This window comes from Sycon ciliatum, chromosome 1 (assembly GCF_964019385.1).
Source record: "Sycon ciliatum chromosome 1, ocSycCili1.1, whole genome shotgun sequence".
NCBI classification, from domain to species: Eukaryota; Metazoa; Porifera; class Calcarea; order Leucosolenida; family Sycettidae; genus Sycon; species Sycon ciliatum.
The window spans coordinates 44,443,581-44,465,735 of NC_088643.1; the positions used below are offsets into that span (position 1 = coordinate 44,443,581).

General features: G+C 47.4%; 1 protein-coding gene across 1 annotated transcript; it reads left to right on the forward strand.

The window, feature by feature from the left end:
* The first annotated feature begins 3,080 nt into the window (after positions 1 to 3,080).
* LOC135827962 (mucin-2-like) lies at positions 3,081 to 10,072 on the forward strand. Its single transcript, XM_065340401.1, has 3 exons — positions 3,081 to 4,889; positions 5,928 to 6,217; positions 9,058 to 10,072. Exons 1-3 carry the CDS (start codon positions 4,199 to 4,201, stop codon positions 9,280 to 9,282), a joined length of 1,206 nt encoding a protein of 401 aa, XP_065196473.1. The 5' UTR covers positions 3,081 to 4,198; the 3' UTR covers positions 9,283 to 10,072.
* Positions 10,073 to 22,155: the final 12,083 nt, after the last annotated feature.

The window sequence follows — 22,155 nt, forward strand, 5'->3', positions numbered from 1 at the left end:
CATCTGATGTTTTCACGTTCCATATTCTTGCCAGCCAAACGTCGTATCACTCACACGTACATGTACATGTACATGACATTGTAGTTAGCAAGACTGACTCGAACAGAGGGCAGCACTGTAAAAAGCCACTGTTCGTCCATTCTGGACTCTTCAGCGCAGTACGTGACATAATTATACTGTCATGTACACCTATTGTCTTATTGACTGGATGGGTCGCCATTTTTGACACTTTCTACTTTCTACTTGACATTCTGGGATTATGGTCCAGTACCGGATATGGTGGCTTGGCATTCCATGACCGTGGATGGCAAGATCACCCTTATGCATACTGTAGACCACATGTACATTGCACATTTACAATGACAGTACACATCACTGCATCATTCATCGAAGAAGCACGACCTAGGGGATCTTCAACTTTTCAAGTTCAGCACGTAACGACGGAACATCGTTGTTTAGGTGCATTATTAATATCATTATTAGCATACCATTTTATTATTATTATTTATTATTTATTACAACATCTCAAGACTCGGCGGAAACACCGGCCAATGTTACGAGAGTGGGTGATTGCCAACCACGGCGATAAATAGAAATAAGGGGAGGGAAAAAGAAAGAGTAGCAAAACGAACAGCAACAACAACTCCGTAAAGAAAGATAATGTCAAAAAAAACCCATCAATGATCATGTAGATGTACATGTACATGTAAATGGGATAATATTATACTGTACAATCATGTAGTAGGTACTCAGTACTACTGACAGTAGGCGATTTCTTTCATCTCGCGCAAGCCGCCCGCCGCACCGTGCCCAGTCTGTCTCTAGATCTCACATGGTAATCAAACAGCTCGGGTGCAACGGTCGCCATGGCTCACTGGCACTGGCACTGTGGAGAAGCATAGTAATAAAATACAGTGTAGTCACTAGCCATGCATGCCCCCCCCCCTCCCCCCCCCATCGGCCCTTGTACAAAAATAATAATGTATGTTTAATAATATGCACGATCTCGTACGGATCGTGTACATGTACACCTGCCCATGCACTGACATGATGCAGTGGCCATGGTAATCACTAATCACTACACTACACGGGCATGTGTCTTGTGTGCACAGCATACTGGCACAGACTCAGTGCTACCCTGTTTGTAGGGGCCGCTCTTTACTTTAGTTTAGCAGAAGTGTTCAACAAGCACAAGCACTGCACGTGTTCGTTCACTTATCACGTCTTATGTCTTTGCTCCGCATCTTCTGACACCCTCGGTCGAGCGTCTGTATTTCGCTGTTCCTGCGCTGATGACTGGTCGCAATAGTTATTATGGTTGAGATAAGACACCTACTACTACTAACTATTACTTAGAAGGAATGTCAGGTGGCGTTGCCCAGAGAATCACACTACTACATACTACTCAAGAGTAACACAGTTACTGTCATGTACATGTACATTCGAAGTACTTGTATGTGACTCAAGTCAGTTAGTGTGAACTGGGCAAGCAATGCCATGCATGGCATGCCTAGCCAGCACAACCATGGCATGCCTAGCCAGCACCACCATGGCATGCCTAGCCAGCACCACCATGGCATGCCTAGCCAGCACCACCATGGCAAGCCTAGCCAGCACCACCATGGCAAGCCTAGCCAGCACCACCATGCACACGTGAACAGTATACATGTACATGTACTTGGACAATTTCCCGTTCTCCAACCCTGTAGCTGTGTGTTTGACGCCCGTATCGTAAACTATTACTTACTAGAATGGGGGAGATTAGGGTATTTCAGCGTTGAACCCTGCAAGACGCGTTGACCCCATCCTATCGAACAATCGCAGATGCTGCTACTCTTGCTGACAGTCATGTTGCCGTCACGTTCCCATTTCCGTGGTGACTGGTGAGAAAGATCACGTAGCGACATCACGTGACCCCGAGGTATCTTTAACCTCTTCTTCAAGGGCGGGCAAGATGGCAAAGAGGTCTGTCAGATACAATGATTATGCAGTGTATACACACGGTACGGGCAATCACCAACAAATCACGGACAGTTAATGTCATGTGCATGTAGGTAAATGTGCATCAAGACAACAGCATCAGCAGCTCCTGACTGCTCTGCCAGTTGCGACATACAGTAAGATTCAGAGCAAATTACGCGCACGCGTTTGAGCCATGCATACACGGTCACCCTCCCCGGCCGTCTCCACTTCTCCCTGCAAACCGGCTTGGCCTTTGATGCGCGCAACTGTCAGAGCACAAGCAGGAAATGATGGCAGGTATTCGCAGCTCATCTGTTTACTGCGCAATCCTCTTCGTCCCCGCCCTAGCCCTGTCGCCTGTACATGTACACTGTATAATGCTGTATGTACTGTATGTGCTGTATGTGCTGTCTGTACATGTCTGTATGTACCGTCCACAGAATTGTGTAGTTAGTATTGTGATGCACAATACATGTACGTTCATGTATGTAAAGCTGGTGGTGATGGCGCGGAGAAGCAAACCTTATGTTGTGTTAATTTAAAGGGCTGCATCTACCACACAGGTACTAGGTGCTGGCTACTTCTGTATCTCAGTGTTGGACCCACGTAACGGTCGTTTTCGGTGGTCTGCAGGACGGAATAGTGTGATGTCACGCTGCTCCAAGATGCACAGTCATGCACATGTATGCTACGGCTGTGACACATTTACCACCAGTACCCCACTAATACACTATGGCCGTGAATGATTATGTATGTCGATCCCTGGTTGGCTGCAGTGTGATCGTGGCAATGCCTACTTGTACTAGTTGTAGTGGTGGTGATGATTGTGTTGTTGAGAGCGAGTGTAGTGTGTGATCGGCGTGACCGGTTCTAGTACGACCTGGTGCTGGGTGCAATCAGCGGGTGTAATCTGGCACGACTAATACGTTCACTTCTACACAATGTGCTTAGGCCAGGGGAATACGTGACACTTCTCGCCTCCAACCCACGATCTCCACCCTGTTTGCCCATCAACCTGATGAAGATATAGTTAGCATCGCCGACATGTCCTTGGTCGAACCTTGCCTCTCGCTGCCTCCAGCTATACCGCTCGCAAAGGAAAAGCCTTTGGCTGCTTGGCTTAGTCTAGGCCACAAGTCAGCATAAGCCAGCTGGCAAGCCAGCGCCTCCTGCTTTCAACAACGGCACCATTCGAACTTCTAAGCTCAGTCTGTGCGGCAGGCACTAGGAGAAGATTTAACCTAGATGCTCATCCCCAGAGATAATGCGATCCCAGGCAATTTTAATCATACAATATATGTACCACACGTTTTAGAAAGGTATAATGTTATGGCAAAGGGTGTCAGGTACTAAAGTAACATATCAGTTGGCGAAAACTGTCACAACCTTCTACTTCCTATGCTTGTGACTGTATATTGGGCCAATCCCTCGACCAGAGGCATTTCAACACTGGCTGCAGTGATTTGAACACAACAGGCTGAGGTAGTGGCATTGTGGCCGTGTGTTTGTCTCAGCGAAAGCGTCTGCGGCAAAAGGACAAGTCTGAATGCGTGATTCTCTCGTCTCACATCACGACTCGGACTGCACGAGGTGATCTGTGCGATGTGCACAGTACATGGTCTGCACGACATCGACCAATCGCCACGTGCTAACTCTCTTGATTGTGTGAATATCGTAAACGGAAACGGAGGTCCTTCTTTGATCAGTTACGGCGAGATTAATATCGGTAAGCGCTGAGCACGTGCTCCGCGTGAAGATCCATGGCAGTACATGATTGTACATTTTATGACTGTACTCGTTCGGAAGGTGGGTGATCCGTAACGGGCTGCGTGACAGTAGCCCAATGGCAATACACACTACCATCTCCTAGGCTAATGTACCCGCGCTGACCGTAGGTACTTTTCGAGTCCTGCTGTTGAGCTAATCTCAAGTCAAGCGTCCTCGCTTCAGACTTCGGTACACCAGGAGAACATCATCAAGTCAAGTACGGCTGGAGTACTTTACCTGGAGACATACTTACATGACTGTACATCGCCCTCGCGCCCATCATTCGAACATTTTGCAAGACTTTCTGGGCCCTGACCGGTATAACCGCGCCGACTCTAGTGGCAAGTTTTGAGATGATAATTGCTCGCTGACTAGATATAACAGGTTCTTGCACGATGGGAGCGCTAGAACACGTTGCTCTGACGCCAGTATTGCAGTAAAGAAGAAGTTGCTGGTTTCCACACGCTAGATGCTGTATCCAGGCCTTAGAAGATCGGCGTCGGGTGATCGTCACTGCAACGTCTTCAGTATGGACAAGCAGACTAGAACATGCACTTCAGACTACCCTCCAATTGTACCTATTGTAACATACGCGGCTTCGGTTCAGCCTCATGGGCCCTTATTAGTTTCAGGAATGCAGCTCTCGGGAGGAAACGCAGAGGAAACACAAGTAGCAGTGTCACCACCAGCAGCAGCAGCAATGCCAGCACCGCCAGCACCATCGACCATCCCAATTCCTCGTCAGTATGTAATTGTACAACAAGCCTTTCCAGCAATGACATCTCCCTCCTCCTCAAACAACCAAGCTTCCAGTTTCCCTATGTTTGCACAACCCATGACCTTCCAGGCACCAGTAAACGTTGTTTATTCACCACACTACATTGTTACTACATCAACTAGTGCCAGTAGCTCTTCGCCAGTGTTTCCAATTCCTGTTATGCAGCCTCCAGCATCAATAAGCCATGTTGATCACGAAAGAACTAAAAGCGAGTTGTCTTCATCAAATGAAGAAGAAGTTCCATTTTCTCCACGACACAACCCTCAATATGCAGTTGTCCCGCAGCCTGCATTTCATCTCCAGCCAGTAGCTGTTTCCCAGTTTGGCAAAGACCATCCCAAGATGGAAACAAGCTTACAGAGAAAGTCCTCGACTGACTCCGGTGAGTATAGCACAATATCCTTACAATGGTTTCTATTGCGTTTCCTGTTTCGTGTTGTCCTGCTACCAATATCCGACCGCGAGGGAAATGTTTTAGTCATAGTAAACGAGATAACTGACATCAATTGCCCCGTAAACGACCTTCAGTTCGGGATTCCTGTGTTTACGTTCAATAATTTCGTACAGTTGTCTATGTTTCGTAGGCCAGATTCCATAGGCCTTTCACAATAATATAAATGATCAATATGAAGAAGGCATTTGAGAAGAGGGCCATGATGTATTTTGATTAATCCCCATAGGAAGGAGTAGAGCTCACCGGCCATTTACCAAGGGTATGATGCCCAAAGGTATTGCCCCTCTGAACGAGAGAAGGACTGTAACAGCGAGACAGACACCAAACATTGTTCGTCTTTGGAATAACAGTAATCAGTTCTTGTCTATACCTCAATCGAAACTCATTTATTTGGCGCCTCAGTTGTCCAGCCGGATGAGCCAAACACACTTGAAAAGTACCAATTCTTGTGTCAAAGTTTATGCTAGAGGGTGTACGGGAAATACAATGTAGGTCGAGCACAATCATCACTATCGTCTTCACCATGCTATTCTTATACAGTGCACTGCTGAAAGAAACATAGATCTATTATCAATACCAATCTGCCTGACGACTGGGCCCTGGCCACGAAACTCTCATTTGCTGCCATAACCTGGTGTTAGTCATTGTGTCATTTTGTCTCTGACACCAAAAAGAAGTCCCACGGTTCAATAAATCACTCAATACTCATAAGAGCAGAGCACAATGACTCAGTGATTATTTAGTAGACATGGAATCATGCCTGTTTGAAGCGGCCTAGCCAATGCTGTTTTGGTCTTCCTGTTTGAAGCTGACGAATCACTGCCTCACAGACTGTTGGTGATAGAGCTCCTAGGCCCATTTTTGTAATGGCACCTGTGTAATGACTGCTTTCACAATGGCTGCTCTCACTAAACGTCTCCTCCATTCGTATCAGTAACACATGTACATGTACTTTCGCCTTTGCAGATCACAGCTCACTGGACAAATGCCAGGACTTGGACTGCAGCGAGGAGAACCATCCGGCAGCACCCATGGGCGCAGTACAGATTGATGGTGTAGATACCACAGCGGCAGCGGCAGCAGCAGCAACATCTAGCCAAGCAGCTCGCCCAGCCTGGATGAACCGACAAAGGATTCGTTTCACAGTGGACCAGACAGCTCACTTGGAAGACCTATACAAGGTCGAACAATATCCATCTCTGGCCACGAGGAAAGCAACTGCAGCTGCTTTTGGTCTTCCGGAAAAATCTGTTAGGGTGAGTCCCATACTTCAGAGCAGAAACCTTGTGTGTATTGCTGCTTATTGCTGAAATGTGTGTTACAAGTTTCTATTCCCCAAAAGAGCATTCTTATATGCGGGGAGCCCAGTGTTCAATAGTCTGAGCATGTCTAGCTCTGGAAATGGTCATGACCCTATTAAATAGGAAAGCTATTTTTTTTAGTTTACAAATACTTGATGGAGTGACTGGAGTGTCGGCTCCATGTCTGCTTCGTCCCCTTTCCCAATAAATTATTTATATTGGCCCACTGTTGTCACAGGACAAAGTCTGTTCCCATTTCCAAAGGTTGTATTTCAATAACGAGCATCCCCTAGCTTTTGGCATCTTTTATTGCCCAGGGTCTCGGGACACGATTGTTGTTCTCACCCACTAAAACGGTTGAAAACGTCTTCCTCCGAGAAATTGTGACGCAGCGTGTGCATGTACATGTAAGTGAAGTTGATACCCAGGTTCTACCAACGATAACAGTGTGACTGCAGTTTGCTGACGTCTATTTTCGACAGGAAAACACGTTTAAAATACTGTGATCCACTAAATCGGATACCGTATCCCTTTCAGAGGGTCTTGTGTGTAGTTGTGGTTCTAACTTAGTTTTAACGTGATACATAGCATTGGCTGCAAGCATGTAGAATGCTAATATTCTAGATGTCACCTCCGCTGCTAAGGTTGCCAAATGGATCTACTTGAATAATCAACGTAGATGATTTTTGCCACCCATCTTTGTCCCGGATCTTACCAGGGCGAGGTGGTACTAGAAACGAACCTAAGACTTGTGGCGCACCCTCTCTATAATCTGGCTTTGACATTTGAGGGCCATCTCTAAAGAAACACGTACATGCAGATATCAGTACACTCTCGGAAACGTTTTTAGGATGGAAATAAAAGTAAAAGTACTTTTTCGTCTCCATTCCCGAGGAAACAAACCATGGCATAAGATTTGTAAATTAATCTGTCGTGATCAGCATCTCTAGTCTGAAGTCAGCTAATGGTTGAAAGTTACTTAGTACTGCAGTGCATGTACATGTATGTACGAAAACCTAGTGCTTGTTTTAGTATGAGTGCTTTCCGCTACACGTCCAGAAATGGGGTGTTGCCATGGTTCCGGCGCAATCTGCTGATATTATTATTATTCACTAGCCCTTGGCGGATTATGTTCGGTAAATTGCTGAATTATGCTTTCCATTATGCCCAAATTATGCCAGTGATTATGCTACGTTATGCTGGAATTATGCCGATGATGGTGCTATGCTATGCTGCGGTCCAATCTAATGGTATGGTGAACTCAGTAGATACAGCCCTTGGCGGGTTATGCTAGTTAAATTGCTGAATTATGCTTTCCATTATGCCCAAAGTATGCCAGTGAGTATGCCAGTGATTATGCTCAAATTATGCCAATGATGGTGCTATACTGTACCCTTGCACTCTTGTTGCACTTTGCAACGTTACAATGACTCTGGCACCATGACAGCACGGCTTGTAGGGGGTAACATTCACCAGGTTATTTCCTATAACATGCCTAAAAGAATTAAAATATGCCTGGAGCATTGATCTTCAGCCAGCATCGTAAGGTTATGCCGACCGTCTGGTCTCAGAAGTCCTTTTATCCCAGGGCATAATGTTAAGAGAAAATCCGAAGATTATGCCAGAAAATATGCCAGCATAATCCGCCAAGGGCTATTATTTGTAACTTGCTAATCCCTACCCTTTTGTGTACGTGCTTTTCTTTTCTTTTTTCTCTTCTTCCGTGGTTGGTCTCACCCTCTCCTCAATTCAATTGGATGTCTTGACATGCTACGAGGTGCAGAAATAAATAAATAAATAATATTCACTGGTTTGAGGGAAAGACGCAAAAGGGAAATAGTATTATTATTATTTACTTTTGAATAGGGCAATCCCCACAGGCCTTCTTACAGGGTACCCTATGTGATAACCAAGGATACAACAAGACATTGGGAAATTAGAGGCCACGTGCCACGTACTGCTCTTTTCTGTCGGAAACTCAACACTTGCAAGCCAGATATGAAAGAAAGAAAGAACAAATCATCAGTCACACAACCAGCAATAGCAATAGCAATGGCAATGGCAAGGTCCCTGGTTCGAGTCCTGGTTGTGTGACTGATGATTTTTTTTCTTTCTTTCATATCTGGCTTGCAAGTGTTGAGTTTCGGAGAGAAAAGAGCAGTACGTGGCATGTGGCCTCTAATTTCCCAATACTTTGAAATTCTCCGTGAAGTCCATATTTGAAATTGCAACAAGACATGTTCGGTAATCCCCGAATTCGAAGAAGCCTAGAATCGATCAGTGCAAACCGGAATCAGCGTGTGTGTTTTCCTACTCCCTTAATCTTGGCAATTATATTTCACTCTGTATTCAGTGGTGGTGCAAAAAACTTTCGAAATTTAAGAGACCCATGTATACAATCATGCACATGTACCTGATCATGTAACTGATCATGTACCCGATCATGTAACTCTTCTACTAATATCCAAGTACACGTGCATGTACATGTACATGTACATGATGTACACCATTGTACATGACGCAGGGCCGCCGGAACCGGTCCGGTTGGTCAGGTGACTCAGGTTATCACTGGACCAACATCGTAGCCACCAAGACATGTTCCGTGCTATGGAGGGCAAGTGGACCCGCCATATCATACACAAAGTATGAAAGGCGCTGAAACTTCAGGACCAATCAAAAACAGCTTCGGACGGTACTGCATGTACATGATGTGATGACATTGCTTACCACTGAGTTCTTACTCTGTCTCGATGTTGCACCTGCGTGGGCGTTTTTAAATCAATTTTTGTCTGCAGGTATGGTTTCAAAACAAGCGAGCCAGGGAGAAGCTTTTACCGGGAGCCACCGGCGCACGAATGCCTGCTCCAGTTTCAAGCAGTGGTTCTGGCATGACGGCTGCGACTCTTTCCACCACCACCTCTGAAAAACCGGTTCTCTCGGCAACAGGACAGCCCATGCCACCACTCTCCCCTACTAGTACCTCGCCCACTACTCCTCCGGCGACAAAGCCAGCCAGCTAGCACTATAGTATAGCTTGTTTTAGCACACCACCGAAGAACAATACGTCGCAGTATGCTAAATCCTCCCCACTCTACTGAACCTATGACAATTAGAAACATTATTCACAACCCCGACAGCTATTATTAACGTGACGCAGAGGTCCACCGAGACACTAGCATCATCATCATAATAGTCGGACATTAGCTCGCCCGCATTCAGCGGACCTAGCAGGCCCACAGCTGTAGTGACTGTAGTGACAGATCCCACCCACTGATGATCATGATCCACCCAGCCCGGTGTGGTCCAGGAAGTCAGGAAGAATACGCCCTGATAGCTCAGCTTTGGCCACTTTGTTACAAGAATGAGACACGCTGTGTTGTCGATGATCAAAGATCCTAGGTGTGAGAAGGGTGCGCTTTTCAAAACTGTGATCGTGCACAGGAGCTCCTCTACTTTCCCATTGTTGCTAGTTATGGCCAGCTTTGAAGATACGTGTACAAGTATCTTAGCTTGAACTGAGTAGCTTCAAGCAATTAATTCTCAACGGTTCGAAGTGTTCACAATCCAGCTAAAACACGCAAGCTAAATAACTTATGACGCTGCTTAGAAAGTTTTCCAAGTAATCTTTGGACGATTGATATTATCCTTCCAGTCCTGCCCTACAGTGCTAAGACGTGGCCACGATTTAGGCTGGCCGAGCTGACTTGTAGTAATTTCTTGATTCCGTTTTCAAATTGTTGATTCTCTGTTACATATTGAGGTACTACCTATTTCAGTAGTGATATGTGCGTCCCAGTTCTCGCTATCATGACATGTCGAACCGTGACCCATTGTCCTGAAGTAGCACCTCCCGACTGGGGAAGATCATGTACCCCCTGAGTAGCCTTTGGCGGATAAGGCTCGAAAATATTGGCAGATTCTGCTCGAAAAGCAGTTGAACTTGGCAGAGCCGTGCAAACCTTATGGAAGGCATTTCCTTGCTCCTCCATTCCTTTATCCACATACCAAACATGCATGAAATGGTACCAGATTCTGCCAAGTGTTCTGCCTGCATCATCCGCGAAGGGTTACCCCTAAGTGTGTGCTCCGCTGGTGCGGTAGAGACTCGTGCAGTGGCAGACCGAATTAGTCTAGGTCGCTGCTACAGAACTACCGACATGCATGCTAGAACAATATCGGACTGCTGGACCAAGTTCAGAAGCAAGGTTGACTATCATCATGCAGCGTTCACAATCCTGGCAGAGGTGCTAGGTGCTACAGTACAATCATGTAACGTTAGTTAGAGCCAGGTGATAATAATAATATCTTTATTAGGATGACCGATGCATACTCTCTAGACAGTCTTCGCCACCCGATCTGTTGTTCTTACTGTTTATCTCCACTTTTCCACACCATCCGTTAAAGTGCTCTTTCCAGCGAGTCCACTGTTACTAGGCTTATGCCTGTTTTGATTCCCACTATAAATAAAGTACACAACAACATCAGCAACTCGACCACAGTCTGCACAGTGTATATACAAAATATCCTTGCAGTGCCTGATTGCCAGCTGGCAAGACACAAATTCACAAATATGTACATGTACATGTACATGACTTGTACAGTTACATGTATGTGTACATATATATGCAATCAGTGTACGTATACATGTACAGTACCGGTATTACTATTAGGATACTAGTAGTAGTAGTAGTAGTACGTGATTCTTACGCAACTCCAGAGAAGAGGTTCCTTTCATGATGGTATTTGACTCAAGTGCAGAGCACATAGGAATGAATGGTTGCTTGTTTACCAGTATGTCACCCTAGCGAGTTGATACCTACTGCAATGTACATGATTGTATTATGATTGTACTGGTATGCATGTACGAAGCGCGCCTACTGACTGACATAATGGAAAAAATGAAGTCATTGTCATCCAGATAATGAGAAAGCAGTCATTTGTCAATGAATGTTTGGCGAAATTGGTTCCTATTCATCCTTTCAGGCCGGTGCGGATTGGCTTTAAGTGCTCAGGTCCAGGTACAGGTACATGCACCGTGTTTATGGTTTTAAAATATGTGATTTCACAAGCAATAGAACATTGTGTCACCCTCCGGCTAGCTCCTTTCTTTGTTTGAACTCTTCAAGTGACAAAAGTCGAGATGAAACACTCCAAATTGGGTATGACACGAACCCAGGTCCTTAATCACGACACTAATCACGCAGGTGGACGTGAATGTAGACGTGACAATTCTACGTGCTAGTCAAGACTTCAAGATTAAATATTAGTTAATTAATACTGCAATACTACTGCCTGGTCGATGCAGGGAGTACACACGTGCAGTGCTGGCAACTGAAATCCGACCCTCTGAGCGGTGGGTTCACATTCTAGCGGTCTCTGTTTCGTAGTTTTACCATCCCGTGTTGGGTCTTTGCGATGTGAGCGCACCGCTCAGGGGGTCGGATTTCAGTTGCCAGCACAGTACATGTATTTTGTATGTGCCAAAACCTGTTTTAGTACTCCCTGCTTGAAAGTACATGTACGTGAGTCGTGAGTTCATCATGCACGGCTATAATCAGACGCACACAGATCAGATTTCATTCCGCAACTCCAGGAGGCGTCAACAGAACAAAAACAAAGCGCAGTTCTTGAACTACCGGTATTTCGGATTTCACTCCAACATTCAAGAGTGCTTGAAGTCTTTTATTCTCGTGTTGAATTCTTTATTCTCACGATGGCACCATCGCCAATAATAAGAGAAGTGTTGTTGTTGTTGTTTTACTTCAAAGTTGCATTACAAACAGGCGGCCATGCCTTCTTGCATGCATGAGACATACATGTACATGTAGTTATACATCATATTACATGTATGAAGAGAACACTATGTCACAGTGAATGAAGTTCTGACAGTGTCAGTATCCTAGTAATTAATAATTATGGATAACAAGTTAACGACGGAATGGGTTTGCTCCCACACTGGAGCTCGCGCTATTCCGCCGACTTGACTTGACACTTGACTGACTCACGACTGCCATCCAGAGCACACGAGACGTCCATCGAACCTTCGACTCGGCAAACCTGCGAGAAAGCACCACTCCCTGCTCAATACACAGTGTTTCGGGGAATTCACCCATCATCAGTTAATCTTCCTCAGCCTACTCAAGCTCAACTGATGAGGGGTGAATAATTCCCCGAAACACTGTGTATCGAGCAGGGAGTGGTGCTTTCTTGCAGGTTTGCCGAGTCGAAGGTTCGATGGACTTCTCGTGTGCTCTGGATGGCAGTCATGAGTCAGTCAAGTGTCAAGTCAAGTCGGCGGAATAGCGCGAGCTCCAGTGTGGGAGCAAACCCATTCCTAAAAAATCATCGCCGAAGTCGCAACCACTATTTCGTAAAGCTAACAACGCATAACAAAATAGACAGAAGACCAAAACGTTGTTCTAGCTAGCAGCAGATGATGTTAGTGAGAGCATGGATGGCATTGGATGCTGGAAATAATGTATTGTGTTACTAATTTGTGTACTGGTACATCTACGGCCCTACCCGAAATACACGCCCAAGGGTCTACGTGTACATGTATTTCATGCAATAGTACATCGGCATGACTTACATGTACCTTCCACTGCATGCTGTGTGAGTCCAGTTGCAACACCAGGACAACACTCTCGTCAATGACGTCATGGTCATTGAAGACCCGGTTACCATGGCTACCCGGTTACGCTCTGGACATTCCAGAACTGCAGAGTGCAGTGGTTCGACATTGCATATGATGGGCCGGATTGGCGGCAGGATATCACCAGCTTGCTGCCTCCTCCTCCTGTTCCTCTACCTGTTAAACCCCGTCTTCAACTGCGTATGCAAACGATCATACAAAAATTGAGCCAGCACAAGCGAAAAGGGACCTTATCCGTTTTTTGGGCATTTTGAGTTAGCAACGGATTCTTGTAGCCAGAGAACGTATGAATCAGATAAAAAAAACCGAATGAAAATCCATCAACATATAGCAAAGCTACGGACGTTTCAATCAACACTGTTTTCACCAAAACATCGCACATATTCACGAATAATCTTTGAAATGCGTAAATTGCAATAATTTGGCCATAGAAGCCTAACAGAAGCCTTCGAGTCACCAGCAGAAGGGCTGGAGGATACAGTATACACACACTACTGGGCAGGTGGCATAAGTTTCACTGTGATGGAATTTATAGTGCCAAGCGTGACGTCTGATGGGCCATCACGTCCTTCCGTACCACGCAGGCACGCCGCATTTTAGATCTATTAACAAGAATAATAGAATGTTCTGAGGCATGTAGTTTGACACAGCACCAGACTCTAGCAATTATCAGGCTCAAAACGTGTGTTGCAGTACGCAAGTTTGTCATTCCTCCGGCACAGGCGGACACAGCTCATCCTTGTAAGGGTCTGCCACAAACGGCCGGTTATCCTTGAACAGGTACTTCTGGCGTTCTTGTGACAGACCTGCTGGGGGCAACACTTGGGGAAGGCCTGCTGCTCTCACCTGCTCAGGTGTGGTATTCAACAGCTGAACACGGTCAGTCAGCTGATGCATGCAGTCGTCTTCTGCTCCTCACTCCCAGCCGCCATCACGTTGCGCCGCAAGTCCTCGCACACCGGGCAAACATCCATGCGAGCCGTCATGAACTTAATATGCGGCAATGTCTGGTGCCAGATGGAGCGGAACGTCGACAAGGATACAGATTTCTTACCCTCCTTGTGGGAGCAGTCGCAGAAGTCTGCATGCACGGACTTGTACGTTTGTGACGCTGGAAGGAAGATAGGTGGCGTGTCGTCTCTGCCACGGAGTGGCGCAGGATGTGGAATTCCAAACACTTCCGCGTGCCGAGTGATGTACTCCGCGCAGTACTTCACAACAGCAAACTCCAGGACATTGTGTGGCCGTTTGCCTGTGTTGCCGTGCACTAGTGGCACAAGCCCATTCTTCTCCAGGTGGCTTCTGTACCGTTTCAGCCTCTTGCTAGACAGTGCGTACACGTGACGGAACGCACCCACACAAACAGTCAGTCCTTGGAATTTGTAGGTAAAACGCTCCCTCTTGCGCTTCTCTCCACTCTCAAAAACTGTTTCAGGATGCCTCAAAGCTTCAAGAAGGCCCAGGACCACCAGCTCACTCTCGTGCGACTCCATTTCTCTCATGTTCAGGATCGACGTCTCGATGTCAGCTGGGTCAAATTGCTGCAAGCAATTTTTTGAACATCCGCAGTTCTCTTTTTGACGAACAGTGTCGTCCTCCTCTGCCGGCGCAACGGTCGCTTCACAAGCTGCTGCGGAGCTAGCCTGCGGAGGTTTGGGCTCTGCCTTTCCGACATACAGCTCTGCTGCTGCGTCGACATCCACTCGCTGCTGAAGAAAGTGCCGCCGTCGTCAGGTTGAACCGAACGTCACTGGCGTCCGACTCGTCTTCCTCACCAAAAACTTCAGCCTCATCTCTTCCAGGAGAGATTTCAGCGCTTCGTTCACGGTGAAACATTTACGATGGCTCATAGTGAACAGCTACGCCGACCCAAGGACTTAGCAGAAAGCGAAGACGGCAAGACAACTGCGCTGAAACTGTGAAAGCAACTCTTTGTCTTTCCGCTCGCGCGTGCGATTTTATTCAGCGGAGGTGTCGACGTGTCACCTGGTCACGGTCGATCGATTTTGATCGCCGATCGGTGGTACGTGGGTCGATTTAGCCAGGGTTTTCTTCTACAGGAGCTGTAGGATACTGGCTCTCCAATACAAAGAATGACTGAGCTCCAAAGAAGTCGCGTATCGCCAAAAAACGAACAGTTTCAAGTTCGATCCGAACGTGACAGCTGAGAATCAGCTGATTCACTTCAAGTGCGGTTTTCTCAAAATCACGTGCAGCAGGATAAGGTCCCTTTTCGCTTGCGCCGGCTCCAATGTACTTTCGAGATGTGCTGGGCTGCTAGGTCTACGTTATGAGTGGCCTTTGAAGCATGTTCCAGCCACATGTGTTTGTGGAGAGACCTTCTCGGTAACTCATGCCATGTTCTGTCCAATGGGACTGGGAAGCTTTCCCCACAATCCGCCATAACGAGATGAGGGATTCGGTAGCCGACCTGCTTACAGAGGTGTGCAAGTGTGTACTGGTTGAGCCTCGGCTTGCTCCGGTCACTGCATGGTGAAGTGTTCCGAGCAGTCAACACGAATGTTGTGGATGCCGCAAGAGCTGACATAAAGGTGCGAGGTTTCTGGACCAGGGCCCAGGATGTATTTGTGGATGTTCGAGTTTTTCATCCGGACGCTGCGTCATATGCAAAGAAGCCAGTTGATGCCCTTCTCTTCGAACACGAACGGAGAAAGAAGTTGGAATACGCTGAGCGTATCATACATGTCGATCGTAGGTCCTTCACTCCCCTCATCTTCTCCACGACCGGATGTACGTCGCCAGAAACGTTTGTGCGGTATGCTGGCCAGCAATGACAACAAGAAGTATGGAGAAATGATGTGCTATAATAGTTATCCGGACTCGGTTAGCATTCGCTTTGCTAAGAGCTGCCATATTGCGCATCGGTGGCTCCCGCTCGGCATACCACCGTCCAGTCAATCAATGCACTCTGAGAGTTGGCACTTTTATTATTATTACGCACACACTCATGGCCAAGGCCAATCAAGAAGGAGGTGAGGGCGATTATAGCCAGCCATGGCAAAAAAATAAAAAACAAAAAAGAAGAAAGAAAAAGAAGAGCAAATCAGAACAACAACAATAAAAGAAGAGATTGGGCTGCAAATCAAGTTGTATTATTAGGTTTACGGGAAATGGTCCGAGAGATCACGAACAAAGGCAGAAATGTTTTCACATGATTTCAGTTTTTGGGGAAGCGAGTCCCAGAGACAATACCGTACTGGCAATATCTATTGTCGCAGTGAGGCCATGAAGCGTTACATTGGCACATGTTTGCCGCACGCAGGGCGTTACATGCAAAGTCGCACAGGAGCCGTTACACAGGTTTCTATATTGCCGCAGTCCTTTTTTTGCTATTGCAGGACTTCCTGCTGCGTCCAGTTTTGAACTTTTCACCACGCGGTACACGTGCTTTCACAGTTTTCAGCCTTTTTTGCAATGAAAAGATCGCCGCACCCCGCCGGACGCGCGTTACGAACGCAACGAAAATTTGTCGCACTAGCCTGGTCGCGCGTTACGCCGCACCCCCCTGCGTTACGCGTTACGCGGCAACATATATTGCCAGTACGGTAGCTAATGAAAACAGGCGAGCGACTCATTGAGTTATTTCTTGAAATAGGGAATCTTAGTTTATTACGACTTGACGAAGAGGAGTTAAACCAGTTAATTTGAATATGCATTGGGGTCTTCAGATGGATAAATCTACAGCAGAGTCTGTTTTAAATTATGGTTTGTAAAGGACAGGTTTTGCATTGGGAATACAGAATTGTTAATGGGGTGTCAAATGGGAAGCGAAATATCGCTCTCAAAATCCTGCGATGCATTAGTTCAAGCCGCGTAAGCATTCCTGCTCCAGCACGCACTGCACCACACAATGCTACAGTATAAAATTATGGGTAAGATATAGGAGGCGTAGAAAGCCCGACGACATACTAGTGGTAAATGGCTTATGTGACTGTATAGAACCCCAACAGCCGAACTTGCCCGGCGCCCGAGATACTCCAGATGGTGGAACCAACTCATGCCTGAGTCAAAGATGACTTCAAGGTGTTTGCGGTGGCTAACAATAGGGATGGGCGTCCGGTCGTCAGGGAAGTGGAATAGGTACTGGTCGATGTAGGAAAGATCAGAACGCGGATGAGGTGGAATGCACAATATGACAGTCTTTCCAGCATTAGGTCGAAGTTTCCAGAGGCGCATCCATTCAACCACTGAGCGAATTTCCGACTGCAAAGAATTACACGCCATGGGCAGAGAAAGCTCAGATGCCACAAGAGTAGTATCATCGGCGTACAGGGAGGTATTTGGAACGCGAGTTAAGTCATTTACATAGAGCAAGAAGAGAAGAGGACCACGTATTGAGCCCTGTGGCACACCGGAACATGCTTCGAGCGGTTGGGACAGCGAACCTGACACCCTGACCTATTGGACCCGGCAGGATAGGTAGCTTTCGAGCCACCGCAGAACATTGCCACCGATGTTGAAGGTGGCGACTTATGCTGGAATTATGCCAATGATGGTGCTATATTAGGCTGCCGTCCAATCTGATGGTATGGCGAACTCAGTACAAACAGCCCTTGGCGGATTATGCTCGGTAAGTTGCTGCAAGTACCAGCCGTTGATCTACGCCCAGGTAGCTACGTAGATCTACACTGAGTCAACCTGCAGCAGATGGTCAGGTCTACCATGGTCTATATCCACTTGACGACATTCTAAAAGAACGACCCAGAAAGGGCTTCTAAAGAATCAAGATGCTTTGTCATTGGGCGGCAGGTACCGGAAAGCCATCGTCACTACACTAGAAGCCAGTCAGGGACTACTATTGTCGGATTGGGACTTGTGAGAGTGCAGGAAAGGGTATGATCCACTTTTGCGTAACTACATGATTATACGTACAAGATCGAGTATTTTGCTCCTGTTCTTGTAGCAGTTGATCGAGCACTAGTAGTGCACTCTGGTGTGGGGTAGTGCCTTTGCTGTTTGCGTTATACAGAGCTCACTGACTTGTCAGTTTGAGCACTCTGACAAGGCACGCTTGGGCCGGGTCAACTCTGGCTTTGGAAATTTTATTTTTCAATGCTATCAGGTTCGGCCTCATTTTCTCCGTGCTGCGCTGATGAGTCCACAAAGGACGAAACAGTTCTGTCCGCAGATTGAGTGATGGTGCGTACTACCAAGAGTATAAGCCCCCAGGGGGCTACATACTCTTGGTAGGACGGTACATGTACATGTACATGTATGTGGATGCGCGCGCGCGTGTGTGTGTGTGTATGTGTGTGTGTGTGTGTGTGTGTGTGTGTGTGTGTGTGTGTGTGTGCCCGTGGCCGGCTCTGCTCGTTTGAGCGTGCACAAAGCATATAATTATATTATTATGATAGAATAGAATAATGTTGATACCATACCGGTAATTCAGTTTAGCATTGCAAAGAGGCTCGATAGCATGCCTCTTGCCAATTCCTTGCTACATAATCATTACCATATGCATCTAAATAATCTAATTGTTAGAATGTCGACCACCCAACACTCAACAAGCCAAAACAGTAGCAATGATGTATTACGTGCAAGAAGACAAAGATCACCACACTGCACACGTACTTGTACACCATAGCCTATGGCATAGGCATAGCATCGCAGACGTCGACGCTGGTCGCTGGTACAAGTGTGTCACGCCGCTGGGAAACGTCACGGCATATAAAAAAATCAAGGTGGTAGATCTACCGCTCTAAGTAACCATTGCATGATGATGTCTGTGGTTGGACATGGTCAGCATCCCACAGCCCCGCCAGGTACAAAGGTCATGATCGAATTCGCGCGCATTTTTCCAGTGCGGTGGCAGTGGCACGTTCATCACATCAGGCACGTTCACACACATGCCCCGCCATGATGGCAAGTACCATTGCCACTTCAACATGTAGACAACCCCAGGCACTTATCAGTGTTATCACTATCAAATTATCAATCACGCCTAGGCTAACTGTTAGACTGACATGTAGATCTACAGTGTAGATAGCGGGATAGCTACATTGTAACGTTAGCTATCGCGTCACGTTGTAGAGATACCGACCCTATTGGGTTTAGTGCTGAATCCTCACTGAAACTCACTGAAGGCTGCGCAAGGAGAGTTTCAGGAAACCTGATGGGGGCTATTCAAGTACATGACGCCAAAGAAGGAACAGCCTACAATATAGACATTCACCAGGTGCAGCATACCCGCAGTAAGCCAATAGGCGACATGGAGACAAGTCAAGTAAGTAGTTGTTCGAGACAGTATTGGTGAGGCGAACTGACATTGCAGAACGTAGCAAAGTATTATACATGTAACACGACAAATCTAGAAGTTTCCTAGTCCCCGTAAGCATGCAGTGGATCAACCTAGACTGTAATAGCATGTACAAGGTACATGTACTGAAGTAGAACATGAAGATGAGGATGGGCCAGAGGCTACGACTCTGAATCCACATTCTGCAGCGCCAGATGCTTAGCAGGGAGGTCTTTGCGACTTTGGAGGGACTAACGTTACCCAGGACACCCTTGCACCCAGTTTTTTTTGCGGGGGGGGATAAAAGTCGGGAAGCGCTAGCGTCACGATTAGAGCCCTTCTTGGCGTGATGTAGCGGTACGCCGGGTTTTAAAGTGACTACAGGTTATTAGCAGTGTGTGCTGTGGGAGAATGAGGACTGCACTGCCAGGAGAAAGACGCTGAGAGAGAGAGAGGGGGGGGGGGGGGGAGCTGTGTTGCAACTCCGAGTTTCACGTAGTCACATCTCTCCTATCTATCTATCTACCGGTATCTATCTGCCTATTTCCTTACAGCTACAAGTACATGAACATGCAGCTAAGCATGAAACTCAGAATAGCCACAAACTAGCCTTGCTTTCCCTTGTTGTACTGTGAACATACACATAGAAAACAAGAAATCTGTGATATGAGAGAGTGTGGGGTTAGAGTGACACGTTTACGCCAATGGGTCAATGGCAACAAATCAATCCCATAAGTGGCATAAACAGGATCATGTTAGTAGCTTTTCCTAAGAACTCTCCAAGTTAGTAACGGCACAGTTAATTAGTCTTATTAGCACTAATCAACTCATCAACTAGTAATCCACAGCAGCATTCCTTAGCCAGAATGAGATGTTGCTGCAAATCAATCACACTACTACAGTAGTATTGGTTATGACCAGTCCACCACAAGGGCGTCGGAACCGCACCGGCCGGGGCGGCCATGGCCGCCCCACTTTTTCGGCCGTTTTTTTTTTTTTTTTTTTTTTTTTTTTTTAGCACACTGCAGAATCAAAAGTCCATGGCACCAAATGCCTGGGAATGCTTGCAATTGGCTTCAATTTTTGAATTTTTTTCCCGGGGGAGGGTAATGTTTGTCCTCGATCGTAGCATCTTCTTGGTTTTTTGCAGAATCAAAAAGTCTTTCATTGTAGTTACCGTACACTGAAATGGCACCAAATGCCCGGAAATGCTTGCAATTGGCTTTAATTTTTGAAATTTTTTCCTGGGGGAGGACCCCATGGCCGCCCCACTTCCAAAGTCGTTCCGACGCGCCTGCACCAGTCCACCAGTCCACCAGTCCACCAGTCCATAGCAAAATGATCGACTTACACGCAAACACACATAGTGTAGTGTGCAGTGTGTGTGTGTAGTGCAGTGCCGCTCCAAGGGACCAAGTGAACTTGCCCCTACCCCCCCCCCCCGTGTGTGTGTAGTGCAGTGCCGCTCCAAGGGGCCAAGTGAACTTGCCCCTACCCCCCCCCCTCCCCCGTGTGTGTGTGTAGTGCAGTGCCGCTCCAAGGGACCAAGTGAACTTACCCCTACCCCCCCCCCCCCCCCCGTGTGTGTGTGTAGTGCAGTGCCGCTCCAAGGGACCAAGTGAACTTACCCCTACCCCCCCCCCCCCGTGTGTGTGTAGTGCAGTGCCGCTCCAAGGGGCCAAGTGAACTTGCCCCTACCCCCCCCCCCCCCGTGTGTGTGTAGTGCAGTGCCGCTCCAAGGGGCCAAGTGAACTTACCCCTACCCCCCCCCCCCCGTGTGTGTGTAGTGCAGTGCCGCTCCAAGGGACCAAGTGAACTTACCCCTACCCCCCTCCCCCGTGTGTGTGTAGTGCAGTGCCGCTCCAAGGGGCCAAGTGAACTTGCCCCTACCCCCCCCCCCCCCGTGTGTGTGTAGTGCAGTGCCGCTCCAAGGGGCCAAGTGAACTTACCCCTACCCCCCCCCCCGTGTGTGTGTAGTGCAGTGCCGCTCCAAGGGGCCAAGTGAACTTACCCCTACCCCCCCCCCCCCCGTGTGTGTGTAGTGCAGTGCCGCTCCAAGGGACCAAGTGAACTTACCCCTACCCCCCCCCCCCCGTGTGTGTGTAGTGCAGTGCCGCTCCAAGGGGCCAAGTGAACTTACCCCTACCCCCCCCCCCCCCCCCCGTGTGTGTGTAGTGCAGTGCCGCTCCAAGGGACCAAGTGAACTTACCCCCCCCCCCCCGTGTGTGTGTAGTGCAGTGCCGCTCCAAGGGGCCAAGTGAACTTGCCCCTACCCCCCCCCCCCCGTGTGTGTGTAGTGCAGTGCCGCTCCAAGGGGCCAAGTGAACTTGCCCCTACCCCCCCCCCCCCCCCCGCATATCTAGGATCATCAGCTAGCTGGCCCCTACTTCCTAGCACCCACAAGCTACTAGTACTTATGAGTGCACACCTGTACTGTACTGCACGCACGTACATGTAGACACGCACGCACGTACACAAGCATCGTGGAGCACAACACAACTGATGGTCTTAGTTAGCAAGACACAATCACACCACTCCTACCTAATGATTATTTCCAAAGCCGACAAAAGTTGCCAGGCAATGTAAAAACAAAGTCCTAGGGTAAAGTCTAAAGTCTCTTAAGTGGCACTTCATCTGATGACTCCAGCTGCTCCCTGAGTTCAAATAATTGCACAGCAGACGTGCTATTCTAATAACTAACAATAATGCAATATATGCGAGCAACCAATATTAGACAATGGCATAGCTCAGTTAATCATTGTTCCAAATCTAAAACACACGCATGCACATACACACAAACACACACACAGCAGTCTGAAAAGCATGAAGGCACCCACTGAACAAAAAATGGATAAGTTCCTACTAGTTATCACTAACCCTTGATAGTCAGACTTTCCCAAAGAATACAAACAGCACAAAGCTTTGGAAATAATCATTAGGTAGGAGTGGTGTGACTGTGTCTTGCTAAGACCATCAGTTGTGTTG

What these genes read in the sequence shown, in the direction of transcription:
- LOC135827962 (XM_065340401.1), top strand. Translation starts at nt 4,199, where the DNA reads ATGCTGTATCCAGGCCTTAGAAGATCGGCGTCGGGTGATCGTCACTGC. An exon ending in AAAGTCCTCGACTGACTCCG is followed by an intron (nt 4,890 to 5,927) that starts GTGAGTATAGCA and finishes TCGCCTTTGCAG; the next exon opens with ATCACAGCTCACTGGACAAA. An exon ending in TTCCGGAAAAATCTGTTAGG is followed by an intron (nt 6,218 to 9,057) that starts GTGAGTCCCATA and finishes TTTTGTCTGCAG; the next exon opens with GTATGGTTTCAAAACAAGCG.